Raw genomic sequence first — 24904 nt, forward strand, 5'->3', positions numbered from 1 at the left:
ACATGTCTCTTTCTCTCAAGCTAAGACAACTCAAAGTCTTTAAAATTAGATACATGTCTCTTTCTCTCAAGCTAAGACAACTCAAAGTCTTTAAAATTAGATACATGTCTCTTTCTCTCAAGCTAAGACAACTCAAAGTCTTTAAAATTAGATACATGTCTCTTTATCTCAAGCTAAGACAACTCAAAGTCTTTCAAATTAGATACATGTCTCTTTATCTCAAGCTAAGACAACTCAAAGTCTTTAAAATTAGATACATGTCTCTATCTCTCAAGCTAAGACAACTCAAAGTCTTTAAAATTGGAACTTTGTCATCTAGTTCTTTCAAAGTTTAGCTTATGGCAATAAAGGATATAAATATGGTAGACCTATTATTACTTATAATAACTGGCTACCTATTAGTAAGATGTGACCATTAATTGCAGGCATGGTACAGTATCTATGTACCTATCTGTTCCCATACAGTGTGTTATGGGGGTTCAGCAATTCCAAAACCATGTACCATAGGTAAAGCATCTTTTACCATCGATTATATATAAGTCCCAATTTCCAGTGGTTACATGTATGATGTCATCAAAATCCGGTCAAAATATAATGTCACAATTACCGGGAGGTTGGACTAATCGATAGTAAATCTAGATCTTACTGCACTCATATCCCTTTGGGATGCGTATAGCCCTGTATTGATTTTTCTGTGTTATAGCACTATAAAAACCTCTGTGATAGTTTTTATTTTGTGGTTCTATTTTTTATGAATTTGATTTAAGTGTAACCAAACATTCAAATTATCTATCAGCATTTTTTTTTTTTTTTTTGCAATTACATACTTACTGACAAGCTTTCAAGAATGAAATGTAAAAAATAAGGGATATTGAAAATTCCTATAATCTTTCCAAAACAGGAATGCATGCATATGATCTATCTGCAAAGATAGCTGATGCACAAAATATATAAAATATACAATTATATATTTATAGTAATCCTAATGTAGTAAGAGTCTATTTCTTATTAATACTATCATTAGTGATTTCGAAACATTGTCATGATACCAATAAAAATTTTCAATAAATGAATATTTGATGTCTGAATTGTTTTTCTTTTCATACCTATATTTCAAAACTTCAGTTGCAATACCATAACAACCTTCGAATTAATGTATTCAATATACAGCTCTACTACAAACACCATATCGGTCAGGGTATATTTGGGGCTAGATTTCCCCTGGCAATGAAGACAGTATAAGCCAATTAAGTAGTTGACAATTATGTTCTTAAATGATAACCGACCTTGACCTGATAACCCTGTAACCCCACCAAGATTCAACACACACACTGAAATTTCATTTGGTGATGATACAGGAAGCAATTTAATGGAGATGCAAGAAAAGTCCGGTAGATGCATGGATGGATAAGATTGAAGTCCCCTCTGGTATCACTGGCAGGGCATTAATAATTCACTTTCCTCAGCTTATACAATCTTGTATGGGTCAGTAACCATTTTATTGTGGTTACACATACTTGTAGGTGGCACAATTGAGGTGTACCATATCTTGATCTAATCATTGAACTTATAAATGTCTTTAGAATCCTTCTTCAGGTTTTTCTTTTATTGGTCTCCGGAAAAATGGTAGGCTTAGTTAATCATAGCATAATTTCACATGATTTCAAAGCAGCTTTTTTCGAAATATCACACAATGTTAATACAACAACATCCTTGGTACTCCAGGGGTTATATCCACCTCTGGACTATCTCATAGCAAAACTGGAAGCAACAGAACAGAACAGATAATTCCTAGATCAAAAGAATTGTATATATATCAGGTAAGGGTACACTGTGGTTGACTGTGTGGCTTTGAGATTGGGCATCATTCTATCTGTAAGCTTCAAAGGAAGTCTCTGCAGGCCTGTGATAGGTCAGTATTTTTCTCTTGAACTGCCTTCAGATTTACTATGAGATAGTCCGAGGGTGGATTATATAACATCAGTAATAGTATTACCCCTGGAGTATCGAGGATGATAAATTAATAACTCTAAAGATTTTATCTATATAAGAAGTTTATTATGTGAAAAAGCACCATTCTTTGGACAACTGAGCACTATAACCCATTGAACATCATTAGATAAAATAAATTTATCGTCAAGTACTGTAGAAATACCTATTTAAGCAGCTAAAATAATAACAAATATATCTTAGAATGGAAAGTAGAATCATCAATAAGCAGGACTCAAAACAACATATGTATGTTTTGTATTTTTTGAAAACAAAAGGAAAGACTACATTTTGTATTTGCGTAGCACATGCAATGTTCCTTAATAGTTTCGCCCAAAATTTGAAGTTTTCTCCACTCACACGTTTCCAAGTTAAAATTCTACAAAAGAATAATTTACAATTGGTTGCATATAAAACAATTAACTGTATATAAAACATAAATCTATGTATGTAATTTGAGACCACATGCTCATCAACAAGTATATTAAGAATAATTTAGTATAATGTAAGATCTCACTATATGTAGAGAGTTTTCGTGTTATATATATATCCAGTTATTCAAAAGGTGGCAATTAAGCTTAATCATTTAACCAGTTTATACCATCATTATTTTACTGTAAAACCTGTCAATTGATTTCCATTGGAATCGGCTTTTAAGAAAGCGACAGAAATACACAAAAGTTTTATCAAGCAAATGTGATCAAAAATCATTTTCTCAAAATCTGAAATTACTCAAAAAACATGACCATTATCATCCGCTTTTGAAAAGATAATTAGCCCTGGCGTAGTGAGGATGTATCAGCAAAAATTTGATATATATTGCAATTTTACATATTAAAGAGTTATCTGTACTTGTGGCATTAGTATTTTGTGTGAACAATGTATACATGTATAATTATTTCAGAGAAAATTAAGATCACGTTTTTGCACTAAAACTAATATTGAAAACACAATCTATCCCTAACCTCGAGGGAAGATAACTTAAAAAATTAATTTACCAGAATGAAATAAGATTATTTAATTTGGCTTTATATGTAAATGGGCAAATTAACTAAAATATATGAAATTTCCTTGAAAGGAAAATTTTCAGTAAATCTTAACAGAATTCAAAGAATTCAATAATACTATTAGTAAATTAAGCATACAAAAATGACTAGTAATAATATGAAATCGGTGCAAATTTTTACTGATACAGCACATATACATTGCACTAATACAGAGCACTGAAGAGTGTGACCTTGTTATTTAATACAATTTTTAAGGTACTAATATTATTACAATATTGTTTTAATATCAGCAAAATGTTTGTTTTAATACAATGATCTAGACACTCATCTTCTAAAACTAACAATCTGTTCTTGTTACAGGTATAGGAAGAAACAAATGTCATTAATTCTCAGAAAACTATAAACTTATCAATACATAATTAGTAAAACAAGAGATCCCAGAGGGATCTTGGCGCCCACCACAGATTGATCTATGTCTGACAAATGAAAGAGGGATCTTTTCTCTGCTTTTCAAAATTACAATTCTTTTTTCTGCTTTTCAAACTTTAAACTATCAAAATCCAAGATGGTGGTCGCAAAATGCAATAGGCAGAACTAGGGTCCTAGAGGAACCTACATATGATATTTGAGAACAATCCCTTCAATACTTTCTGAGAAATAGCGGTAACAAACTTTAACTATCAAAATCCAAGATGGCCACCGGTCGGCCATCTTGTTGACCGATCAGTCCCAAAATGCAATATGCACAACTAGGGTCCTAGAGGAACCTACATATGAAATTTGAGAAAGATCCCTTCAGTGCTTTCTGAGAAATAGCGGTAACAAACTTTAACTATCAAAATCCAAGATGGCTACCTGGCGGCCATCTTGTTGACCGATCAGTCCCAAAATGCAATATGCACAACTGGGGTCCTAGGGGAACCTACATATGAAATTTGAGAAAGATCCCTTTAGTGCTTTTTGAGAAATAGCGGTAACAAACTTTAACTATCAAAATCCAAGATGGCTACCTGGCGGCCATCTTGTTGACTGATCAGTCCCAAAATGCAATATGCACTACTAGGGTCCTAGGGGAACCTACATATGAAATTTGAGAACAATCCCTTCAATACTTTCTGAGAAATAGCCGTAACAAACTTTAACTATCAAAATCCAAGATGGCTGCTTGTCGGCCATCTTGTTGACCGATCAGTCCCAAAATGTAATATGCAGAACTAGGGTCCTAGGGGAACCTACATATGAAATTTGAGAAAGATCCCTTCAGTGCTTTCTGAGAAATAGCGGTAACAAACTTTTAACTATCAAAATCCAAGATGGCTACCTGGCGGCCATCTTGTTGACCGATCAGTCCCAAAATGCAATATGCACTACTAGGGTCCTAGGGGAACCTACATATGAAATTTGAGAAAGATCCCTTCAGTACTTTCTGAGAATTAGCCGTAACAAACTTTAACTATCAAAATCCAAGATGGCGGCTGGTCGGCCATCTTGTTGACCAATCAGTCCCAAAATGCAATATGCACAACTAGGGGTCCTAGGGGAACCTACATATGAAATTTGAGAAAGATCCCTTCAGTACTTTCTGAGAAATAGCGGTAACAAACTTTAACTATCAAAATCCAAGATGGCTGCCTGGCGGCCATCTTGTTGACCGATCAGTCCCAAAATACAATATGCACAACTAGGGTCCTAGGGGAACCTACATATGAAATTTGAGAAAGATCCCTTCAGTACTTTTAGAGAAATAGCGGTAACAAGAATTGTTAACGGAAGGACGGACGGACGGACGGACGGAAGGACGGACGGACGGACGGACGGAAGGACGGACGGACGACGGACCACGGACGAAAGGCGATTTGAATAGCCCACCATCTGATGATGGTGGGCTAATAAAAAAATAGAAAATTGTACTTCAGAGTGAAAATAGAGCCATTAAATAACAAATAATGTACATATTATATATGTATCATTATGTATCATAAAACCATAATTTAGTGTTATAAGTAGAACTCCAAGAAAGTTGACTAATTGCCTCTTAGAACATTACAGAATTATCTGCCCTTTTTGATTGTGATGTCATGTGTTTGCGATAGTGATGACATACTTTTCTGAGATAACGATGTAAGTATTTTTTTTAAAAATGACTTTACAATACGGAAAACCTATATGTAAGGGGGAGTAATTCTGTAACATGCAGACATTATACTGGCAGTATTGGTGGTAATTTGTTTTTTTTGAAATATTACAGAAAACATCATTTTACAAATGTTAACAATTTTTTAACAAAATTTCAGATAGGGCACTACATTAAAGCTCAAATATCTCGAAATATGATTTTAGAACCCCTTTATACTTTCCATATTTAAAATCATCATCTACACGCAAATGAATGAAAAACCAGTTACAAGATGACATTCAATGTAAGCTTTCCCAAAAGTATGGAACTATCTTCACTCTCCCTCACCACTGACATAAAAAAGAATCAGAACAGCACTACATTAATTAATCACAGAATTTGGTAACCAATGGTTACAATCTACCCATAGCCTAGTAAATATGAGAACTGACTTGTACATGTTTGATGAACAAAATCTTTTCCTGAAGTATTTATATCTCCATATCACATCGCATCAATCTCTTTGAGGAAATCAACCATGCCAAGAAATTACTTTTCAACTTTGATTCAGATTTTGTTAGCTTCCAAGCTACAAAACATTCCCTTCACCATTAGTCTACTTATTTTAGTATGTATTCAATTTCTAAACATGTACTAGAAAATGGACTACATTGATCATCGCTTTTCAAGTTTGATCCAGACTTCCTCCTCTGGGTGAGTGACCAGTCCGTGGACAGGAATGACCACTTGACCGTCCACTAATTTGATTTTGAATTTTCGTAACAAGGTCACAAGGCAGACTGTGGTCTCGGCATAAGCAAACCGATATCCTGGACAGACACGTTTGCCAGCAAATCCAAACGGCTGGAAAGCCAAGGTTGGTCTGTTCTTCACATTTTCTGGAGTGAAACGGTCGGGGTCAAATCTGAAATGACAAATTATCTATTAATGTCAGAAAGAACAATAAATTATTCAAATACATGTAAAGATTTATATCTAATGCCTGTTTTACAGTTTAGAATGTATAGAAAATATCATTTTGTTTTTTAAACTATGGTAATTTATCATTTAAAACATTTAGATGACCCATCAGACATTGCCTTCAAAGCTTAAACCAAAATGAAATAAAAAGCTATATTAAAATTATTTATTCTTACAAAAAAAAAATAATTAAATTTCCACTTTTACCAGCCAATGAGAATAGAAATTAGGCCTTAAAGAAAATATTTGATAAGTTTTAGAATACTTATTTCCAGTATATACTTTACGTGATATTTGGCGGACTTTTACCCCATTCATGTAACAGTCCGCGTATGTGATGTCATACTCTTGAATCGGTGATGTCACATGCTTCAGACAATCGATATCATTAGAAATATGTGCATTCAGTCATTTACCATGCATTGTTTGGTTGTTGTTTTTAATTATTAAAACAGTATGTACAGATTGATCAAAGTTTTTCTTCGATATAACCAAACTATAGTTTTTTACCCGAAATGACTGAATTCGAAGCGTAGATGAAATGGTTAATAATCGACTTAGAACCAGGAGGCACAACATTGGGATAATTTGACACTAGTACTCTCAACGCATATATAGATGGTTTTGTTATATCTTAGGGCATGGAGAAAAAAACCTATTACCTGTAAGTGATCGAAATCAGGTATCTCAGTCTTGGGCTTAGATTTTGTAACATACCAACTTCGGCTAAAGAAAGTTACAAAATCTTAACCTTCAACTGAGATAACCCGATCTCGGATTACTTACAGGTAACAGATTTTATTAGTCTTTGCAGGTCAACTTTTTTTGCAATAATGAGAAAATTTATGTTTAGGCGGACAGGTTTTTTAATTTCTCCATCTCACTATGGTTGATAAAATCATATTTAATACATTTCTCAAAATTTTGCATGACTATTGCAATCAACTTGTTCTGTATAAATTGCAAAAATATCTTCCCTTCGTGAAATAGGGCCTACTATACTGTAAAGTATTAAAATACAACAAGAGGCCCATGGGGCCTTAAGACGTGGTCACCGAGTTTAAATATATAATGAAACAAATTAAAGACATATAAACACTATATCTGGAGTCCTTGAATTTGGGTCAGTGATTTATCTAAATTTCACTTTTTAGGACTATTGAAGAGTATTTGCTTCCATCAAACCTGTGAACTTAGAGTTATTTTTTGGAAATTTTAATAATTTTGTCCCTTTTGGCCCTGCCCCTCTGGTCCCCCAAAGGGGTCCATCGAGGGACGGATATGAATGTTAAAATGCTATATCTTAGGCTAATAATTCTTATCAAGTTTGACTAATTTCCTACGAAAATTGGGCAATAATGTTCACAAATATGTTTTTCCTATATAAACTAAAGTAAACTTGACCCCTCCCCGGAGGGTAACGTGAGACCCCAAGGTCATATAATTCACAATTTTTATAAAACACCTTAAGACCTTTCCATCTATAATTATTTGATTCCACTATATCCAGAATTTTAGAAGATTTTTGAAGTTTTAGCCTATTTGACCCTTTTTTTGCCCCGCCCTCTGCCCCAGGGGATCGGCCAGGACCAATGTGGATATGATATTAAAATGCTATCTCAGGCTAATAATTCTAACCAAGTTTGACTCATTTCCTATGAAAATTGAGCAAAAAATGCTCATTAATGTGTTTTTCCTATATAAAAACTATAGTAAACTTGACCCCCTCCCCAAGGGGAAACGCGAGACCCTAGGGTCATATAATTAACAAATTTTGTAAAGGACCTTAAGACCTTTCTATTTATGAAAAGTATTTGATTCTACAATTTCCAGAATTTCAGAAGAAGATTTTGAAGTTTTAGCCTATTTGACCCTTTTTTAGCCCCACCCCTCTGCCCCCAGGGGTTCGGCCAGGACCAATGTGGATATGATATTAAAATGCTATCTCAGGCTAATAATTCTAACCAAGTTTGAGTCGTTCCCAATGAAAATTGAGCAAAACATGCTCATAAATGTGTTTTCCCTATATAAACTATAGTAAACTTGACCCCCTCCCCAGGGGGAAACGTGAGACCCCAGGGTCATATAATTCACAATTTTTGTAAAGGACCTTAAGACCTTTCTATTTAAGAAAAGTATTTGATTCTACCATTTTCCAGAATTTCAGAAGAAGATTTTTGAAGTTTTAGCCTATTTGACCCCTTTTGACCCCACCCCTAAAGTCCCTGGGGGTCGGCCAGGACCAATGTGGATATGATATTAAAATTCTATCTCAGGCTAATAATTCTAACCAAGTTTGAGTCGTTCCCAATGAAAATTGAGCAAAACATGCTCATAAATGTGTTTTCCCTATATAAAACTATAGTAAACTTGACCCCCTCCCCAGGGGGAAACGCGAGACCCCAGGGTCATATAATTCACAATTTTTGTAAAGGACCTTAAGACCTTTCTATTTAAGAAAAGTATTTGATTCTACCATTTCCAGAATTTCAGAAGAAGATTTTTGAAGTTTTAGCCTATTTGACCCCTTTTGACCCCGCCCCTAAAGTCCCTGGGGGTCAGTCATAGAAAAATTTGTTAATAGGATTAAATGGCCATCTCATACTGATAATTCTGACAACATTTGACTCATTTCCTATTACAAATGACCAAATAATCCGCAAAAATGTGTTTTCCCAATATAAACTATAGTAAACTTAACCCCCTCCCCAGGGGGAAACTAGAAACCCCAGGGTCATATAATTCACAATTTTTGTAAAGGACCTTAAGACCTTTCTATCTATGAAGAGTATTTGATTCTACCACATCTGTGAGTAGAGAAGAAGATTTTTGAAATTTTACTCAATTTTAACCCCTTTTGGCCCCTCCCACAGCCCCCTGGGGGGTGGGGACCATATAATTCACAATTTTAATTGGCCTTATGCCTAAGAAGCTTTGTGCAAAATTTCATTGAAATTGCTTCAGCAGTTTTGGAGAAGAAGACGAAAATGTAAATTGTTTACGGACATACGACGGACGACGCACGACGCACGACGCACGACGCACGACACGACGGACGACGACGGACAAAAGGCGATTAGAATAGGTCACTTGAGACTTCGTCTCAGGTGACCTAAAAATGTGATTTACTTGTTTGGTAGGGCCAGTACTTCTCGTTCTGTAGAGATACACCCAAGGCATGGATCACTGGCGTCTGTGGGGAGTGGAGAAAAAACTTCATTAACTACATTATTATAGAAAATAACTTGTATCGTATAATCTATTATGACAAAAACTGATAAAAAGTTTGATCATGATCCCCACCAAACTAATTCAACAATTTTTCAGTACAAAATATGCCACAGTGATGGATGCTTTTTCAATCTTAAGCCGAGTCTACACGTACTTGCAAAATCTGATGATAAAATTATAAATCAAAGTGCCAAGTCCACTCATAGATGCTGTGAATGAAGGACTCAAACAAGGGAATAAAGAAATTGGTTTTTCATTTAAATATAGAATTTAGTAAACTATACATAAGTGTGCAGTGTTGAATTTCGGAGTTTAATAAAAAATATTTACGATATACCGTATTTATTTATGATATTTGAAGTTTTTCAAGAACAATAAGTTGAATAACTTATTATCCTGAAATAACTGTAATAAATTTTATTTCTAAATTATTTTGAAATAACGATTTCAACACCAATGAAACCGTTCAGAATCTGAGTATCATTTTTTTTTATAATTCTTTATTAATTACTAAATTATCAATTTCATCAATGTCTCTTCAAAGACAAAAAAAAATAATAAGTAAACATTTTTGTATCTTAATATCCACTTAACATTGAAGAATATTTTCAGAAAAATATAACATTAGAAATATTACCATTTCCGGATATGTTTTTGGTTTCCTTTTTAGAAAAATAACACGGGTTGTTTGACGACTTTTGACTAATAAATCATGGCCAGATACTTTTGCCAAATAAAAGGTACATTATTTCATTACGTATATCACTCGGATTTCTTGTAAATTCACAACATAAAATAAAACTTCATGTAATGTATCGGACTTTAGCAAGTCTTCGTTAGCCTAACAGTTACTGGTTGACGAGATATTATCGTGCAAAACACTTTGACTTATCGTGAGTTTTTGCTTTGCCGACTTTTGACTTATAATAAAACATGGCCATATACGTTTGTCAAGTAAAGGGTACATTATTTGGTTACTTATAACAGTCAAATTTCTTTTGAATTCATAAGAACGCTATCATCAAGAAAACTTCCTGCGGACTGTAGCAAGTCTATATAAGGCTACCGTACATTACACGGCAATATAAGTTCATTTGTCACTTTAAGTTGCTCGTACATAAAATAGATCTATATTATCATTATATTTTGTAAGTTTATGTTGATAGATTTGGTACTTTTTCCCATTCGATATACCGCAGTTGTCGATAAACAAAAGACAGAACTCCCGGTGACAGATCAAGGGAGGAGGCACGTACTCAAAACTATTAACTTTTACTGCAAAATAATATCTCAGATATAGTTTTGTCAATACAACCAACGCAAAAAACTTAATAAGCGGTTATAAGAACTTTCTTTTGCAGTTATTTTCCTAACATTTGATTACAATAATCGATCATTAGCATGAATTACGTAAAATTTAAATAAACAAACACAATCCAAGGCGTTGTTCGTGATTTTTCGGGAGACCAGTGTTCTCGGAGTAATACAAATATCATAGAGTCCCAATTGAACACTTAAAAACACTCCATACATGGTGTATACGTATGTACAAATACTATGTATATATATATTCTATATATGAATATTGGGGTTTTATTTTTTCATGCCATCAAGTATTACGTTGTGAAATGAACAAAAAACAACATTTAATTTTCACATGTGCACAGGCTCTCCGAGCGTACCTAAGAATGCTGATTTTCACAGCATCAAAAAACCAAAAAGAGGCCCAAAGAGACATACATCAAAAAACGAGGTTTAGTAACCAAATATCTGGGGAGTTATTTACATGTATTGCTGTCGTCTAACTAATCGTGTCATCACCATCATTATTTATATGAAAACATGATTCTGTAAAACTTACATTCTTTGGTATTTTGTGACCTCCGAGTTCCGAATCAAAGTCTTGGAAACGGGCAGCATATGGGGCAATAACAGCGCATCTTAGAGTCTCATCCAAAATCTGTCGGATGTACCTATACAAAACATTGGAAAATAACTTAAAACTTACACATGTAGAACACTTTAAATGTTTTTTTCTATGACAAAAAGAGAGCAAGTGATAGACCAGACAGTTATAACTAAGTTGAATCGATAGACTTACGGGAGACTGTCTATATTGGTATGATCCACTTCCTGGTTTCCAAGTTCCTTTTTAATTTCCTGGAATGCCTTTTCCTGTACCTCTGGGTGAGTAGCCAGGAAATAGAATGCCCAGGTAAGTGCTTATAACAAAATTGAAAGTAAAGGTCAGAATTACCTGGCAATATATTATGTATAGTACGCTCATTTATTACGTGGAATGGCATTCCTGGATTTATCAGACAGGCAAGTATAATTGACTGATCGCCAGATTGTAAGAAGACACGCCGTTTGCTTGTACACACACTTGGACTTAAACAAGGTCGGAGAAACTCTTGTAGCATACACAATGCAAAATCATATGCTGTTTGATTGACAGCTGGCAAACTGTCAATTATAATTGCAAACTACATGAAGCATATTCTGTCTTTGCAGCAGAGTTTCAGATTTATCTATATAGTAATGTCATCATTTTTTGATCAAAACTTACTGAAAAACTATAAGTATACACTTACAGAAACATGCTAGAACATTAAATACAAAGATAACTCAATAATAAGGAGGTAAAGAATTACACTTATGTATTTTTTAATCAAAATTGTTGCTGACAAATTGATTTGTTGTAAATTTAACTACTGTTGTGCTATTAATTAATGAGAAACAAAGACACTTTAGTGTCACTATCTTCATTTCCATAAAACTTCCCCCACACTAGAGGTACACACAAACTTCCTAAAGGTACACACAAACTCCTCAACTAGAGGTACACACAAACTTCCTCACACTAGAGGTACACACACAAACTTCCTCACACTAGAGGTACACACAAACTTCCTCACACTAGAGGTACACACAAACTTCCTCACACTAGAGGTACACACAAACTTCCTCACACTAGAGGTACACACAAACTTCCTCACACTAGAGGTACACACATACTTCCTCACACTAGAGGTACACACAAACTTCCTCACACTAGAGGTACACACAAACTTCCTCACACTAGAGGTACACACAAACTTCCTCACACTAGAGGTACACACAAACTTCCTCACACTAGAGGTACACACAAACTTCCTCACACTAGAGGTACACACAAACTTCCTCACACTAGAGGTACACACAAACTTCCTCACACTAGAGGTACACACAAACTTCCTCACACTAGAGGTACACACAAACTTCCTCACACTAGAGGTACACACAAACTTCCTCACACTAGAGGTACACACAAACTTCCTCACACTAGAGGTACACACAAACTTCCACACACACATCTAGAGGTACACACAAACTTCCTCACACTAAGGTACACACAAACTTCCTCACACTAAGGTACACACAAACTTCCCACACTAGAGGTACACACAAACTTCCTCACACTAGAGGTACACACAAACTTCCTCACACACTAGAGGTACACACAAACTTCCTCACACTAGAGGTACACACAAACTTCCTCACACTAGAGGTACACACAAACTTCCTCACACTAGAGGTACACACAAACTTCCTCACACTAGAGGTACACACAAACTTCCTCACACTAGAGGTACACACAAACTTCCTCACACTAGAGGTACACACAAACTTCCTTAAACTTCCTCACACTAGAGGTACACACAAACTTCCTCACACTAGAGGTACACACAAACTTCCTCACACTAGAGGTACACACAAACTTCCTCACACTAGAGGTACACACAAACTTCCTCACACTAGAGGTACACACAAACTTCCTCACACTAGAGGTACACACAAACTTCCTCACACTAGAGGTACACACAAACTTCCTCACACTAGAGGTACACACAAACTTCCTCACACTAGAGGTACACACAAACTTCCTCACACTAGAGGTACACACAAACTTCCTCACACTAGAGGTACACACAAACTTCCTCACACTAGAGGTACACACAAACTTCCTCACACTAGAGGTACACACAAACTTCCTCACACTAGAGGTACACACAAACTTCCTCACACTAGAGGTACACACAAACTTCCTCACACTAGAGGTACACACAAACTTCCTCACACTAGAAGTACACACAAACTTCCTCACACTAGAGGTACACACAAACTTCCTCACACTAGAGGTACACACAAACTTCCTCACACACTAGAGGTACACACAAACTTCCTCACACTAGAGGTACACACAAACTTCCTCACACTAGAGGTACACACAAACTTCCTCACACTAGAGGTACACACAAACTTCCTCACACTAGAGGTACACACAAACTTCCTCACACTAGAGGTACACACAAACTTCCTCACACTAGAGGTACACACAAACTTCCTCACACTAGAGGTACACACAAACTTCCTCACACTAGAGGTACACACAAACTTCCTCACACTAGAGGTACACACAAACTTCCTCACACTAGAGGTATACACAAACTTCCTCACACTAGAGGTACACACAAACTTCCTCACACTAGAGGTACACACAAACTTCCTCACACTAGAGGTACACACAAACTTCCTCACACTAGAGGTACACACAAACTCCTCACACAACACAAACTTCCTCACACTAGAGGTACACACAAACTTCCTCACACTAGAGGTACACACAAACTTCCTCACACTAGAGGTACACACAAACTTCCTCACACTAGAGGTACACACAAACTTCCTCACACTATAGAGGTACACACAAACTTCCTCACACTAGAGGTACACACAAACTTCCTCACACTAGAGGTACACACAAACTTCCTCACACTAGAGGTATACACAAACTTCCTCACACTAGAGGTACACACAAACTTCCTCACACTAGAGGTACACACAAACTTCCTCACACTAGAGGTACACACAAACTTCCTCACACTAGAGGTACACACAAACTTCCTCACACTAGAGGTACAAACTTCCTCACACACACACAAACTTCCTCACACTAGAGGTACACACAAACTTCCCACACTAGAGGTACACACAAACTTCCTCACACTAGAGGTACACACAAACTTCCTCACACTAGAGGTACACACAAACTTCCTCACACTAGAGGTACACACAAACTTCCTCACACTAGAGGTACACACACAAACTTCCTCACACTAGAGGTACACACAAACTTCCTCACACTAGAGGTACACACAAACTTCCTCACACTAGAGGTACACACAAACTTCCTCACACTAGAGGTACACACAAACTTCCTCACACTAGAGGTACACACAAACTTCCTCACACTAGAGGTACACACAAACTTACCTCACACTAGAGGTACACACAAACTTCCCTAAGGTAACACAAACTTCCTCACACTAGAGGTACACACAAACTTCCTCACACTAGAGGTACACACAAACTTCCTCACACTAGAGGTACACACAAACTTCCTCACACTAGAGGTACACACACACAAACTTCCTCACACTAGAGGTACACACAAACTTCCTCACACTAGAGGTACACACAAACTTCCTCACACTAGAGGTACACACAAACTTCCTCACACTAGAGGTACACACAAACTTCCTCACACTAGAGGTACACACAAACTTCCTCACACTAGAGGTACACACAAACTTCCTCACACTAGAGGTACACACAAACTTCCTCACACTAGAGGTACACACAAACTTCCTCACACTAGAGGTACACACAAACTTCCTCACACTAGAAGTACACACAAACTTCCTCACACTAGAGGTACACACAAACTTCCTCACACTAGAAGTACACACAAACTTCCTCACACTAGAGGTACACACAAACTTCCTCACACTAGAGGTACACACAAACTTCCTCACACTAGAGGTACACACAAACTTCCTCACACTAGAGGTACACACAAACTTCCTCACACTAGAGGTACACACAAACTTCCTCACACTAGAGGTACACACAAACTTCCTCACATTAGAGGTACACAAACTTCCTCACACTAGAGGTACACAAACTTCCTCACACTTGAGGTACACACAAACTTACAATTCCCTGTTGTATGAAATCCTCCGACAGTGTAACTAATTGTGTCACTTGCAATAAGTTCATCATCATCACCAGCCAGCTTAAGTATGAAGTCGATGATCAATTCCTTTCCTTGGATTGGTGGGTTGTCACGACGATGTTTCACAACCTTCTTTATCAGGACATGGGCTCTTTTAAGTGCTGTCAAAAGTAAATAACAACAAGGGTGATAACACTTGCGCTATTCTCAGAATATCTCTGGATATACTAGCTATATAGCCTCAATGCTAAAGTTAAACACAGTACCTGCTACTCCACTATATCAATAATCTATTAACTTTTTCAAGCATTTATTTCAGAACAATGTCTTTTGGCAAGAGTTTATTAAGAAACTAAAATTACTTTAATCAAAACGTCAATTTACTGTCAAAATACAAGTGTTTGGGGTTGTCACTGAATTACACAGCGCCATAAGTAACGGGGTCTCTCATTGGCTATCGCGGCGACTGAAAGGCGGGGCATATGTTACCTTGATCTGCAGTTTAGCTCTAGGTAGTCCGATTAGTGTTGACAGCCCGATCAGCGCGATGGAATCAACATTCAGGCCGATACAAATACATTTCTTGGATAATACCCGTATGTAAATGTATTGTACTAACAAATATAATCAATTTTCAAATTACAAATCTGCGGATTATAATGGTTTGTCAACTATGAATGGCAAAATCCAAGGCAAATACAACACACACATAATTCTGTTCAAATACACCGCCATGTTTCATTTATCAGAAACCGTGACAAAATGTTTTTATGTATATTTTTTTTTAACAAACTCAGAATAAACATTGTAAAACTGAATAAATAATAGTATTATTCAGATTTTACCCGAAATAATTTTTCAAACTTGAGTTAAAAAAATCTGTGAAATCATCTTTCATAGTAAAAAAATTGTTTGTAGGTTATTCCGAATATGGAAAAGTAATAAGAAGAATCATGCCGGTCAAGTGAACCGTGTTGGAGATGCTAGTTGAAATGTGCTTACAAACATAATTAAGACAAGAAGGTGGGTAAAAGGATAATCAGTTTATTTTAGAAATGTTGGATATTGTTTAATTGAATTGCAAATTTACATGACACACGTGAATTGTATCATTTTCACTGCTGGATGTTTTGGAACACTACGGTCAATGGGACGGAATCGTAGCTCTGACGACGGAGATCTGTCAGAAATCCCCGACTGTCCGTCGTTCAGAGCTACATTGTTGCAGCCAGGTGTTATAGTTTGTTATATAAATATCAGTCTCCGGATTTAATGTAGAGGAATATATGTATATTTCGACTCATGAGACGTGGATTACAGAAAAAACCACCGCTTACGTAAAACTTCACTGCATTCCCAGTTACAAATGCTATCATAGATATCAAAGATTTATTTCTTTGTAATCTGTTGGAAAATTGTGGATATGTGTAAATTTATTTACTATGGAAAAGACTGTTGTGATTGAGACTTACCGTACTAAGCGGTGATATATTTGATAATACCAATTAAAAGATGCCGAAGCGTTGTATGTTGTTGCTATTTTCTGAATTTTACTCTCTTGTGAAAGATGTAGCCATGCCAACGGAGCTATCCTAACCAATCATAGCCAAGATTACATACTTCAATTGTTTAATTGCTGTATCGACTCTCTCACCTGGTAGCTACTGAACCGTGACGTTGGGTGATAGGTCATATCCGATACCAACACTTATTTTGTTTTGTCAGTAAGAATAATTTTTATTTGAAATCCTGTTAGTTACCACAGCCAATGCTCTAGATAGTACACAAATGCTTCACAGATATTATGATCTTGTAATCCATTGATGAAGAGCTAGTTAATGTTATATCATGTCCAACACCTTACTGCTAAACCATTCTTGCCCATATATTGATCAAAGTCATTTAAATCAGAATAAGAAGTACATATCTAGATGGATACCTTCGTCAAATGCTTGAGCCCTTGGACTGCCCTCTTCCGGAACATTTTCGGTCAGTCTTCTTTCCATTTCTGACCAGACCTAAACACATACACATTATCAACAGATAGCCAGAACTGCTACAACACATGTCTGTTAAAGATGAAACATTTCGTAGAAAAATTAAAATGCTATTATACTGTCATCTAAAGATGTCAACTTAATATAGAGGTTAATAATATAAAACCTCAATGAATCAAACTTCAACCAGTCAAATTTCTTGATGTCTCAAACAAATTGTTTGGTCCAGATTGTAGATACCCCCGGGTACATGTAATGTTAATCTCTATTTTCAATGTGTATGATATTCATCCTCATACATTTTTCAGTGGCTGCTAGAAAATAGTTTTGATCCTTTTGGGGTTAAGATGCAAGTCTATTGTCCCACCAGTGAGAGTTTAATTGACAATTCAGTGTTCAATAAGTACATCTAACAACAATAGTAGCATTTTACCATTCAGGCTGTGCGAAACTAATATGTAATATTCCATAATCTCATAACTTCTGGCACCATCCCTATGAACTACTTTCACATTTTACTCTTCTGAATATCTTATATAAACATTCATTGTCTGGGACCCATGGTTGATTATGTTACAATTATCATAGTGTAGTGTGATCAATCATGCGTCTTCAATGATGGGAAAAATTATACATCATATTTAATTATTTACAGAGAGGGTACTTGAGGGTCAAATAAAACAAACTCTGAACTTACAATATCGTAGCAGTGCTTGAACTCCAGAATCTCCTTATCATTGGAGAAAGTTTCACCAAACATTGTGATGAGCGCGATCTTTAGAGCGTAGGCAAACATGTGGACAGACAGCGGGACATGTTCTTCTTTTACCAGGGAAGACCACTTCTTAGCAAGGTCATCTGTCACCTAAACATAGGAAATATCAATAACTTTGGCGGTCTTTAATGATCGTATTTGAAAATATAGCTCTCCATCGTTATCTGCTATATATATACCAAATTACAAATATCTACAAAGTACCATGAACAAAACAATACTCCCTCCCTTTTGTAACTTCATCTTCAATTTTCTGAAAAAGGAACTACAACAATTTCTCTCTCATATGATAGACAAAAAAAGAACCCCTTATTAAACAGTTTCATAAATTCTATTGACTTCCTATTTTTCAATTGATAGCCGGCATTCTCTTTCACTTTTTTGCAATAATTCCATTTCTCCTTTGCCTTCAATATATGTAAACCCCGCCGTTCCCATCTGACCAATAATCAATAAAACATTTGTACAGCGACTTACATCCTGATAAACTTGGTAGTAACTTTTGATATTTTCGTGGGAGAAGGCTCCGTCATACAAACTACGTCTTGTTCGTCCATCAGTTTTATTAGCATACTGAATTGACTTAGGCCCAATCAGTGGTTCAAACATTTTAAACAAGAGGGCTGAAACATGAAAATCACACTTGATTAATGTTCATACTAGACTGAATTTTGTACTGCTCAAATATTTTATATGAATACAATGTACCTGTGGGTGAAAATGATTTTAAACAAATTGAAATGTATGTGTTTGTGCGTGTTTGTGAATGTTCACAGTTTCCCTTTCTTTTTTTCTTTGATAATAATTTGCCATATTTGATGAGCATAATTGTTATTTTTCAATCATCAATTTTAATTGAAAAGTGCAATAACATACAATGAGCCTTACTACCCAGTAGTAAGTATACTTCAGGTTTCTTGAAGAAAAAATAAATGATATAGCAGACTAGATTGAAGGTACTTTTAATGTACATATTTTGGTGCTAGCGATTTTTTGGGTCAAAACTGATTTTGAACAAGTTAGTACAATGATGAATTTATATGCATTCACAACAATTACTTTATCAAATTCCTCATGAAAATATGTAAATTTGTACAATTATAATATTATTTTATTGCAAAGTGTCTTGCAAGAAATGTGCTTAAATGTAATTTTTAAATTACTGTTTAAATTACTGTTCAAATATCATTGTTTAAAGCAATTTCGTCTGTGAATCTAGCTAATCCTTTTCAAATCTGTGAAATGTTATCAATTGGCAGGAAAAATACATTGTATTACAAGTTCACTCCCAGTTTCATCAAATTAATATTAATTAGCTTTAAGGAATTCCTTCATTTAAATTCCCCATACAAAAGTATTACAGAAAATAAAGAAAACACGAAAGTTAATTAACTTCACTTTACTTTTCTGATGTTTTAATTCTGTAAGGAGAATTTTAAAATTAAAAAAAAAATCTTAAAGTAAAGGAATGAAGATGAAATTTTTTTCACTATCAAAAACAGCAGCAGACGATCTAGGTCTTTTCTTCAGTTACAAAAGTTACTTACTTTACACCATTACCATCGTTGAAAAGTTTGAGCTTCTAATTTTTATTTCAAGTTTAAAATATCAAAAATAATTAATTGCATCCCGAAAAAATTCCCTGGCACTATATGCTATATGGAATGATGTACTGATTGGGCATGCACCAAAGTTAAAATAAATTATTTTATATTATTTTTTGTGTTAATTAGACATATATCTACACGATTAAACACCAATTATTGTTCAAATATTGAATACCATTTATGCTCTGTCGGCGGTGGAGCATCTTTAAAGTTAAGGAATGAAGATGAAACTGGGCCTTAATTGTAGCTGATAAAGAATCTTTTAATCCATCACACTTTATTTAAGTTACAAAGATGCATGAGAAAAAGTACTTTGACAGCATCTGATGTGGACCTCCCTATAAGCAAATTACTTCTTTTCTTTTTAAAATAAGAATTAGAACTCACGTGGTCTATCAAAGACTCCTTGATGTTCTTTGAACAGCTCTGGTGATGATATACTGACAATATACTCCGGGCCCATCCAAAACGAGGCTATTGGACCAAATTGTTTATGTAGATCCATTAAAAACTCATGGAGGCTCCCTGCCATCTTGATGTCTGACATGTTTCCATCTCTGAAAAAAACCCAATTTGAATTACCGTATGTGTCATCATCATGATGAATAATCATTGATGATTAATGAACATGTACAAACTTTGATCCATCCATGAAAAGTGCTAAAATGTATTCCTTATTTGCATATTACTGAGTTATCTCCCCTTGTGGGTTGAGTTACCTCCCCATTGTGATGTCATGTGTTTCAGAGGGTGACGTCATAAATTTCAGAGAAAATGACATTGGTTGCGCTCACAAAATAATGAGTCACAACTCACAATGGATATACCTACCCACAAGGAGGCAACTATGCCATATACAAAGCCAGAATATTATATACCAAGAAGATCACAATTATAACGGTGACAAACAAAATGTATGATAAAAATATAGCAATGACATATAATATGGTATTAGTCTTCTCATCCAGTGAAAATAAACTATCTATTTAAGCATTAAACTATCTTCCTATGGCATCTATATAGATCCAGTGCTTTGCAGACAATCTTCATAATGCGCGCTAGCGCATTATGAGATGATTGTCTGCAAAGCTCTGGCATCTACATAGACCATACATGCCATAGGAAGATAGTTTAATGCTTATATTTACATTATCAACTCATTTTAGGGTCTCTGCATTAACATTGTTTAAGCTAGACTAGGAAAACCGTTTATCAACGACGATTTAATCAACAAGATGGAACAGCCATTTTGACGGTGATCAGTTGACGTCACCACGTCAACATTAGTGACGTCATAATGGTCACGTTTTGGGTGTCAGTTATACTTTCATATTCTTCACTTTGCCTTGTTTAGTTTATGTAGGAAAAGTGACAAGTAAATGTAAATACATAATTATAAATGCAATTCTGTTGTTTCACATATTGTTTTTTCGCAATATTGTTTACTTATTTTTCCTTTAATATTCAATTCATTACCAGCCATTTACTATCTATCTGATTCGTTTGTTTGCTTGATTATTTTAACGTTTTTTTTAACAGCCAGAGCAGGGTCATCTAAGGACGGCCTCCAATGTATGCAGTGTGTAGCGAGTGTGAAGTGCGAGGTGCGTGTTTTGGAAGACTGCAGTATGAATGTGTTGTGTCTTCTTGTATAGGGGAACTGTTACCCTTTTTATAATGCTAATTCACTGAAGCATGCCGCTGAAGACACCAAGAAACATCCTCCACTCGTCCCAATCCCTGTATACCGAGCGCTAAGCAGGAGCAGAAACTATCACTTTTATAGACTTTAGTCTTGACCAGGGGACATAACCCAGAGCCTTCCTCACAGGGGCGAACGCTCAACTCAACTCAAGGCCAAAAGTGAGGCGGTGCCAATTAAAGGGAGGCATTAGGAAAGATAAAGTCAATTAGGAAGAAGAGAAAAGATCAGATCCTAAATTTATTCGCCTTTTACGATCATGCAATATGGGCAGCAGGTACAATTCTAACGCCCTACCTGCAGGGCCATATCAATCTGAATTTTGATCTATTCTAATATATTCTTTGTTATATTTTATAATCATGTCTTTGAGAAATAAACTTTTTTCATAGTCTATAAATCTCAAACTAATCATTTACAATATACAGGAACTGCTAGCCTTTTAAGACAACTGCTAAAATTAATATTGTTTATTACACATATTTGAGACAATAGGAAAGTACTGGTATGTTTATACTGTTTGGCCTATATATAGTGTACGTACATTAAAGTGACCTGATGTTGGGAAACAGCTGTAAGCTGATGCATGACTCACTGTATTTGTAACTTACTCTTGTGTTGTTGGTTCCAAACCAGGAATGGTGCTCGGCTTAGCAGACCCCTGAAATTATATGCAAAAGTAAAACATAACATTACTGTCAAATACTTTGATTTGCAAATTATTATTGCAATCAGATGAATATAAATAACACATTCTTTATAGCTTCAATTTCAGCTAAACAGCCTATCCTATAGATTGTTTGTTATATATATATTGTAATGTATACATATATATATCAGTGGGAACACTTGTGGTCAAGGCATCGTTATCATGAAGCAGCAAATTAAATATTATATGTTTTAATTCAGTACTTTAATTTTGCCATCATAAAATCATTTTTCTTGATCCTTGATAATATAACTTGGTTTTTTTATAGAAGCACAATTGATGATTTTCAATAATTTTGAATTCAATATTAACTATTATACATTAAATGCAGGATAAACATTGTACATGTATATGGATAAAAAATGTGTAATTGAATTCCGGGACACGTAGAGTAACTATCAGACACTGATTACTGTACAATTATATGCATTATATGCATACCAATTGATAAAGATAAACATCGTGTTTTATTGCATGGTCACGACAATTCATGTGGACTATATAAAGCCTTTAATCAAGCTAAGAGGAATAACTCTTCCTTTTTAAAACTACATTTTATAAATATACAATTGTATTATAATCTTGCATGCAGACTAATTAATAATGGTGTCATATGCATGATTAAGGAAGTGCAAAAATAGAACCTGCATGGTCATTTGTTTTCTAAGAGCTTCACTGGACTGAACATGAGGGTTGAATTAAAATGTCATGAAATATAGTGCACAATCATATATCAATAGCTAAAGACCACAAGGTCGACACTGGAGGCGTCCATGGCCTATATACCTGTATATATGTTATCATATCACATATATCCCATCTGTATGCTCCACTAGGAACGTACTAAACTATATACTCCTGACCTCTGGCTCTTTCCTTAGCTTACCTGACTTGCACTTTTAAATTTTCTAAAGTTCTATATATTTAGTTTTAGGAGCCTGTGATATATGATACCCATAAACAGATAAAACTTAATTAATATCAAATTATGATATATAGCATGGTTAAACAGTAACACATTTACAGTATAAAGTTTAAAATCAATATTTAGTTCAAATGTACAGTTATAATTACAAGCTATACATGTTGATAGATATAATAGCCTTACATGTCAACATTTTATGCTCTTGCATTGGACACTTCAATGCTATGGCTGACGATGGCTGTATTATTGTAAGCCTGCAGCTGGAGACTATATATATATATATATACATTGTACATGTACATTTTAACTGTGTAATATATATATATATATATATATATATATAGTGTGTGTAATATGGCATGAACATTTATATTCAAGCTAAATCACTTAATATATGTTTATACACGTTATGTATACATATACATGTACCGTGAAAATAAGAAATAAAATATTAACAATAATGTACGTGTACATGCATCTTCGCTAGCCAAGGCTTTCAATTACATTACACTCATGACTCATGGAGTATAATGTTATCAGGAGCCTATAATTGTCTAGCGATGATGATGTACATATTCACAAGTAGATTATATGTCATAATAATAATACTAGTCTGTCCGTAGTAAAAGCGTGATTTTTTGCATGATAGCAGGTGGTTACATGCTGATCAATTTCAGATATACATGGGGCCAATTGAAAAATTGGTACATTACTTATTTACCATTTACATAAAAAGAAGTAATAATCAAATGCTTATGCACTCTTCTTCTTTTTCTTAAACACTTGTTTTTCATTTTTGATCATTTAGAATCAACATTGACTTGTTTTCTTAAATATGACCGACTGCAATAATACTCTAACTTGAATGCCATATAAAATAGGCCTACATGGATTACAGCAAACTGCAGGGTTCTCATTAAAAGCCGGTTGCCGCCAAAAACTACCGTGTATTTCCTTGTTTACAACCGGCTATTTTTGTCAGAAATAAGTATTGGCCCCCATGGGGGCTTGTGGCCCTCAACCACCTATTCTTAATTTTCAACCATCTATTAAAAAACTTCGTGAGAACCCTGAAACTGGCATAAAAACAGTATTTTGTAGAGGTCATTGCAAGTGTAAAAAGAACAACCTAAAATGCACCAGTACTGCATCATGCAAATGTTGAGGTGATTGTGATAATATTGGTGAAAATTCTATCAAAGTATTGGTGAAATTCTAAATTGTGCACCCACATATTTAAAAATCATGGCAGCCATCTTAGATTTGGTAGCCATCTTGGATTTTTAACTCCCTGGTAGCCATATTGGATTTGGCGGCCATCTTGAGAAAAAATTGCTTTGCCCGATGCGAAAATGTTAGGGTGGTGATGCTCTATGTTCATGCAAAAAGTTTTTACTACAAAACCCACAATTCTTCTGATATACATATCTGTCTGTAGGACCAAGTACGATCTACATCGTTTTTGCCGTCTCATTGTTTTTGCACGAGGAGAAACATAAGCATGAGAATTAAAAAATAAAGGCTGCCATTAGACACAGCGATAGTAAGCTAGCAAGGTATATTTTTTTTATCTTGAGTACAAAGGCTCAGGTCTCGTTACTTGGTCAGCATCTTTTATCACTTGTCTAAACTTTATACCTACCGGATACAGATATATCAGCAGTCCCAGTAATGCCACTAAGAAAGTCACGGCAAATATTGCAAAGCCTAACATGATTGGTAGGCTACATATAATAATATCGAGTCCCTTACAGAACTTAACAGCTATGCAAGTTAGCAGAAAATCGGCTACGTGCTGTATATTTTG

General features: G+C 35.2%; 1 protein-coding gene across 1 annotated transcript; it reads right to left on the reverse strand.

The window, feature by feature from the left end:
- Positions 1-2231: 2231 nt before the first annotated feature.
- LOC138314526 (cytochrome P450 20A1-like) lies at positions 2232-24904 on the reverse strand. The gene is given in 12 exon segments (XM_069254906.1): positions 2232-6037; positions 9223-9232; positions 9235-9286; positions 11186-11297; positions 11426-11546; positions 15364-15543; positions 17322-17400; positions 18077-18244; positions 18632-18777; positions 20149-20318; positions 22075-22124; positions 24740-24904. Coding segments are annotated over 12 exon segments (1410 nt in total). The 5' UTR covers positions 24812-24904; the 3' UTR covers positions 2232-5787.

This window comes from Argopecten irradians, chromosome 2, assembly GCF_041381155.1.
Source record: "Argopecten irradians isolate NY chromosome 2, Ai_NY, whole genome shotgun sequence".
In the NCBI taxonomy this organism is placed as follows: domain Eukaryota; kingdom Metazoa; phylum Mollusca; class Bivalvia; order Pectinida; family Pectinidae; genus Argopecten; species Argopecten irradians.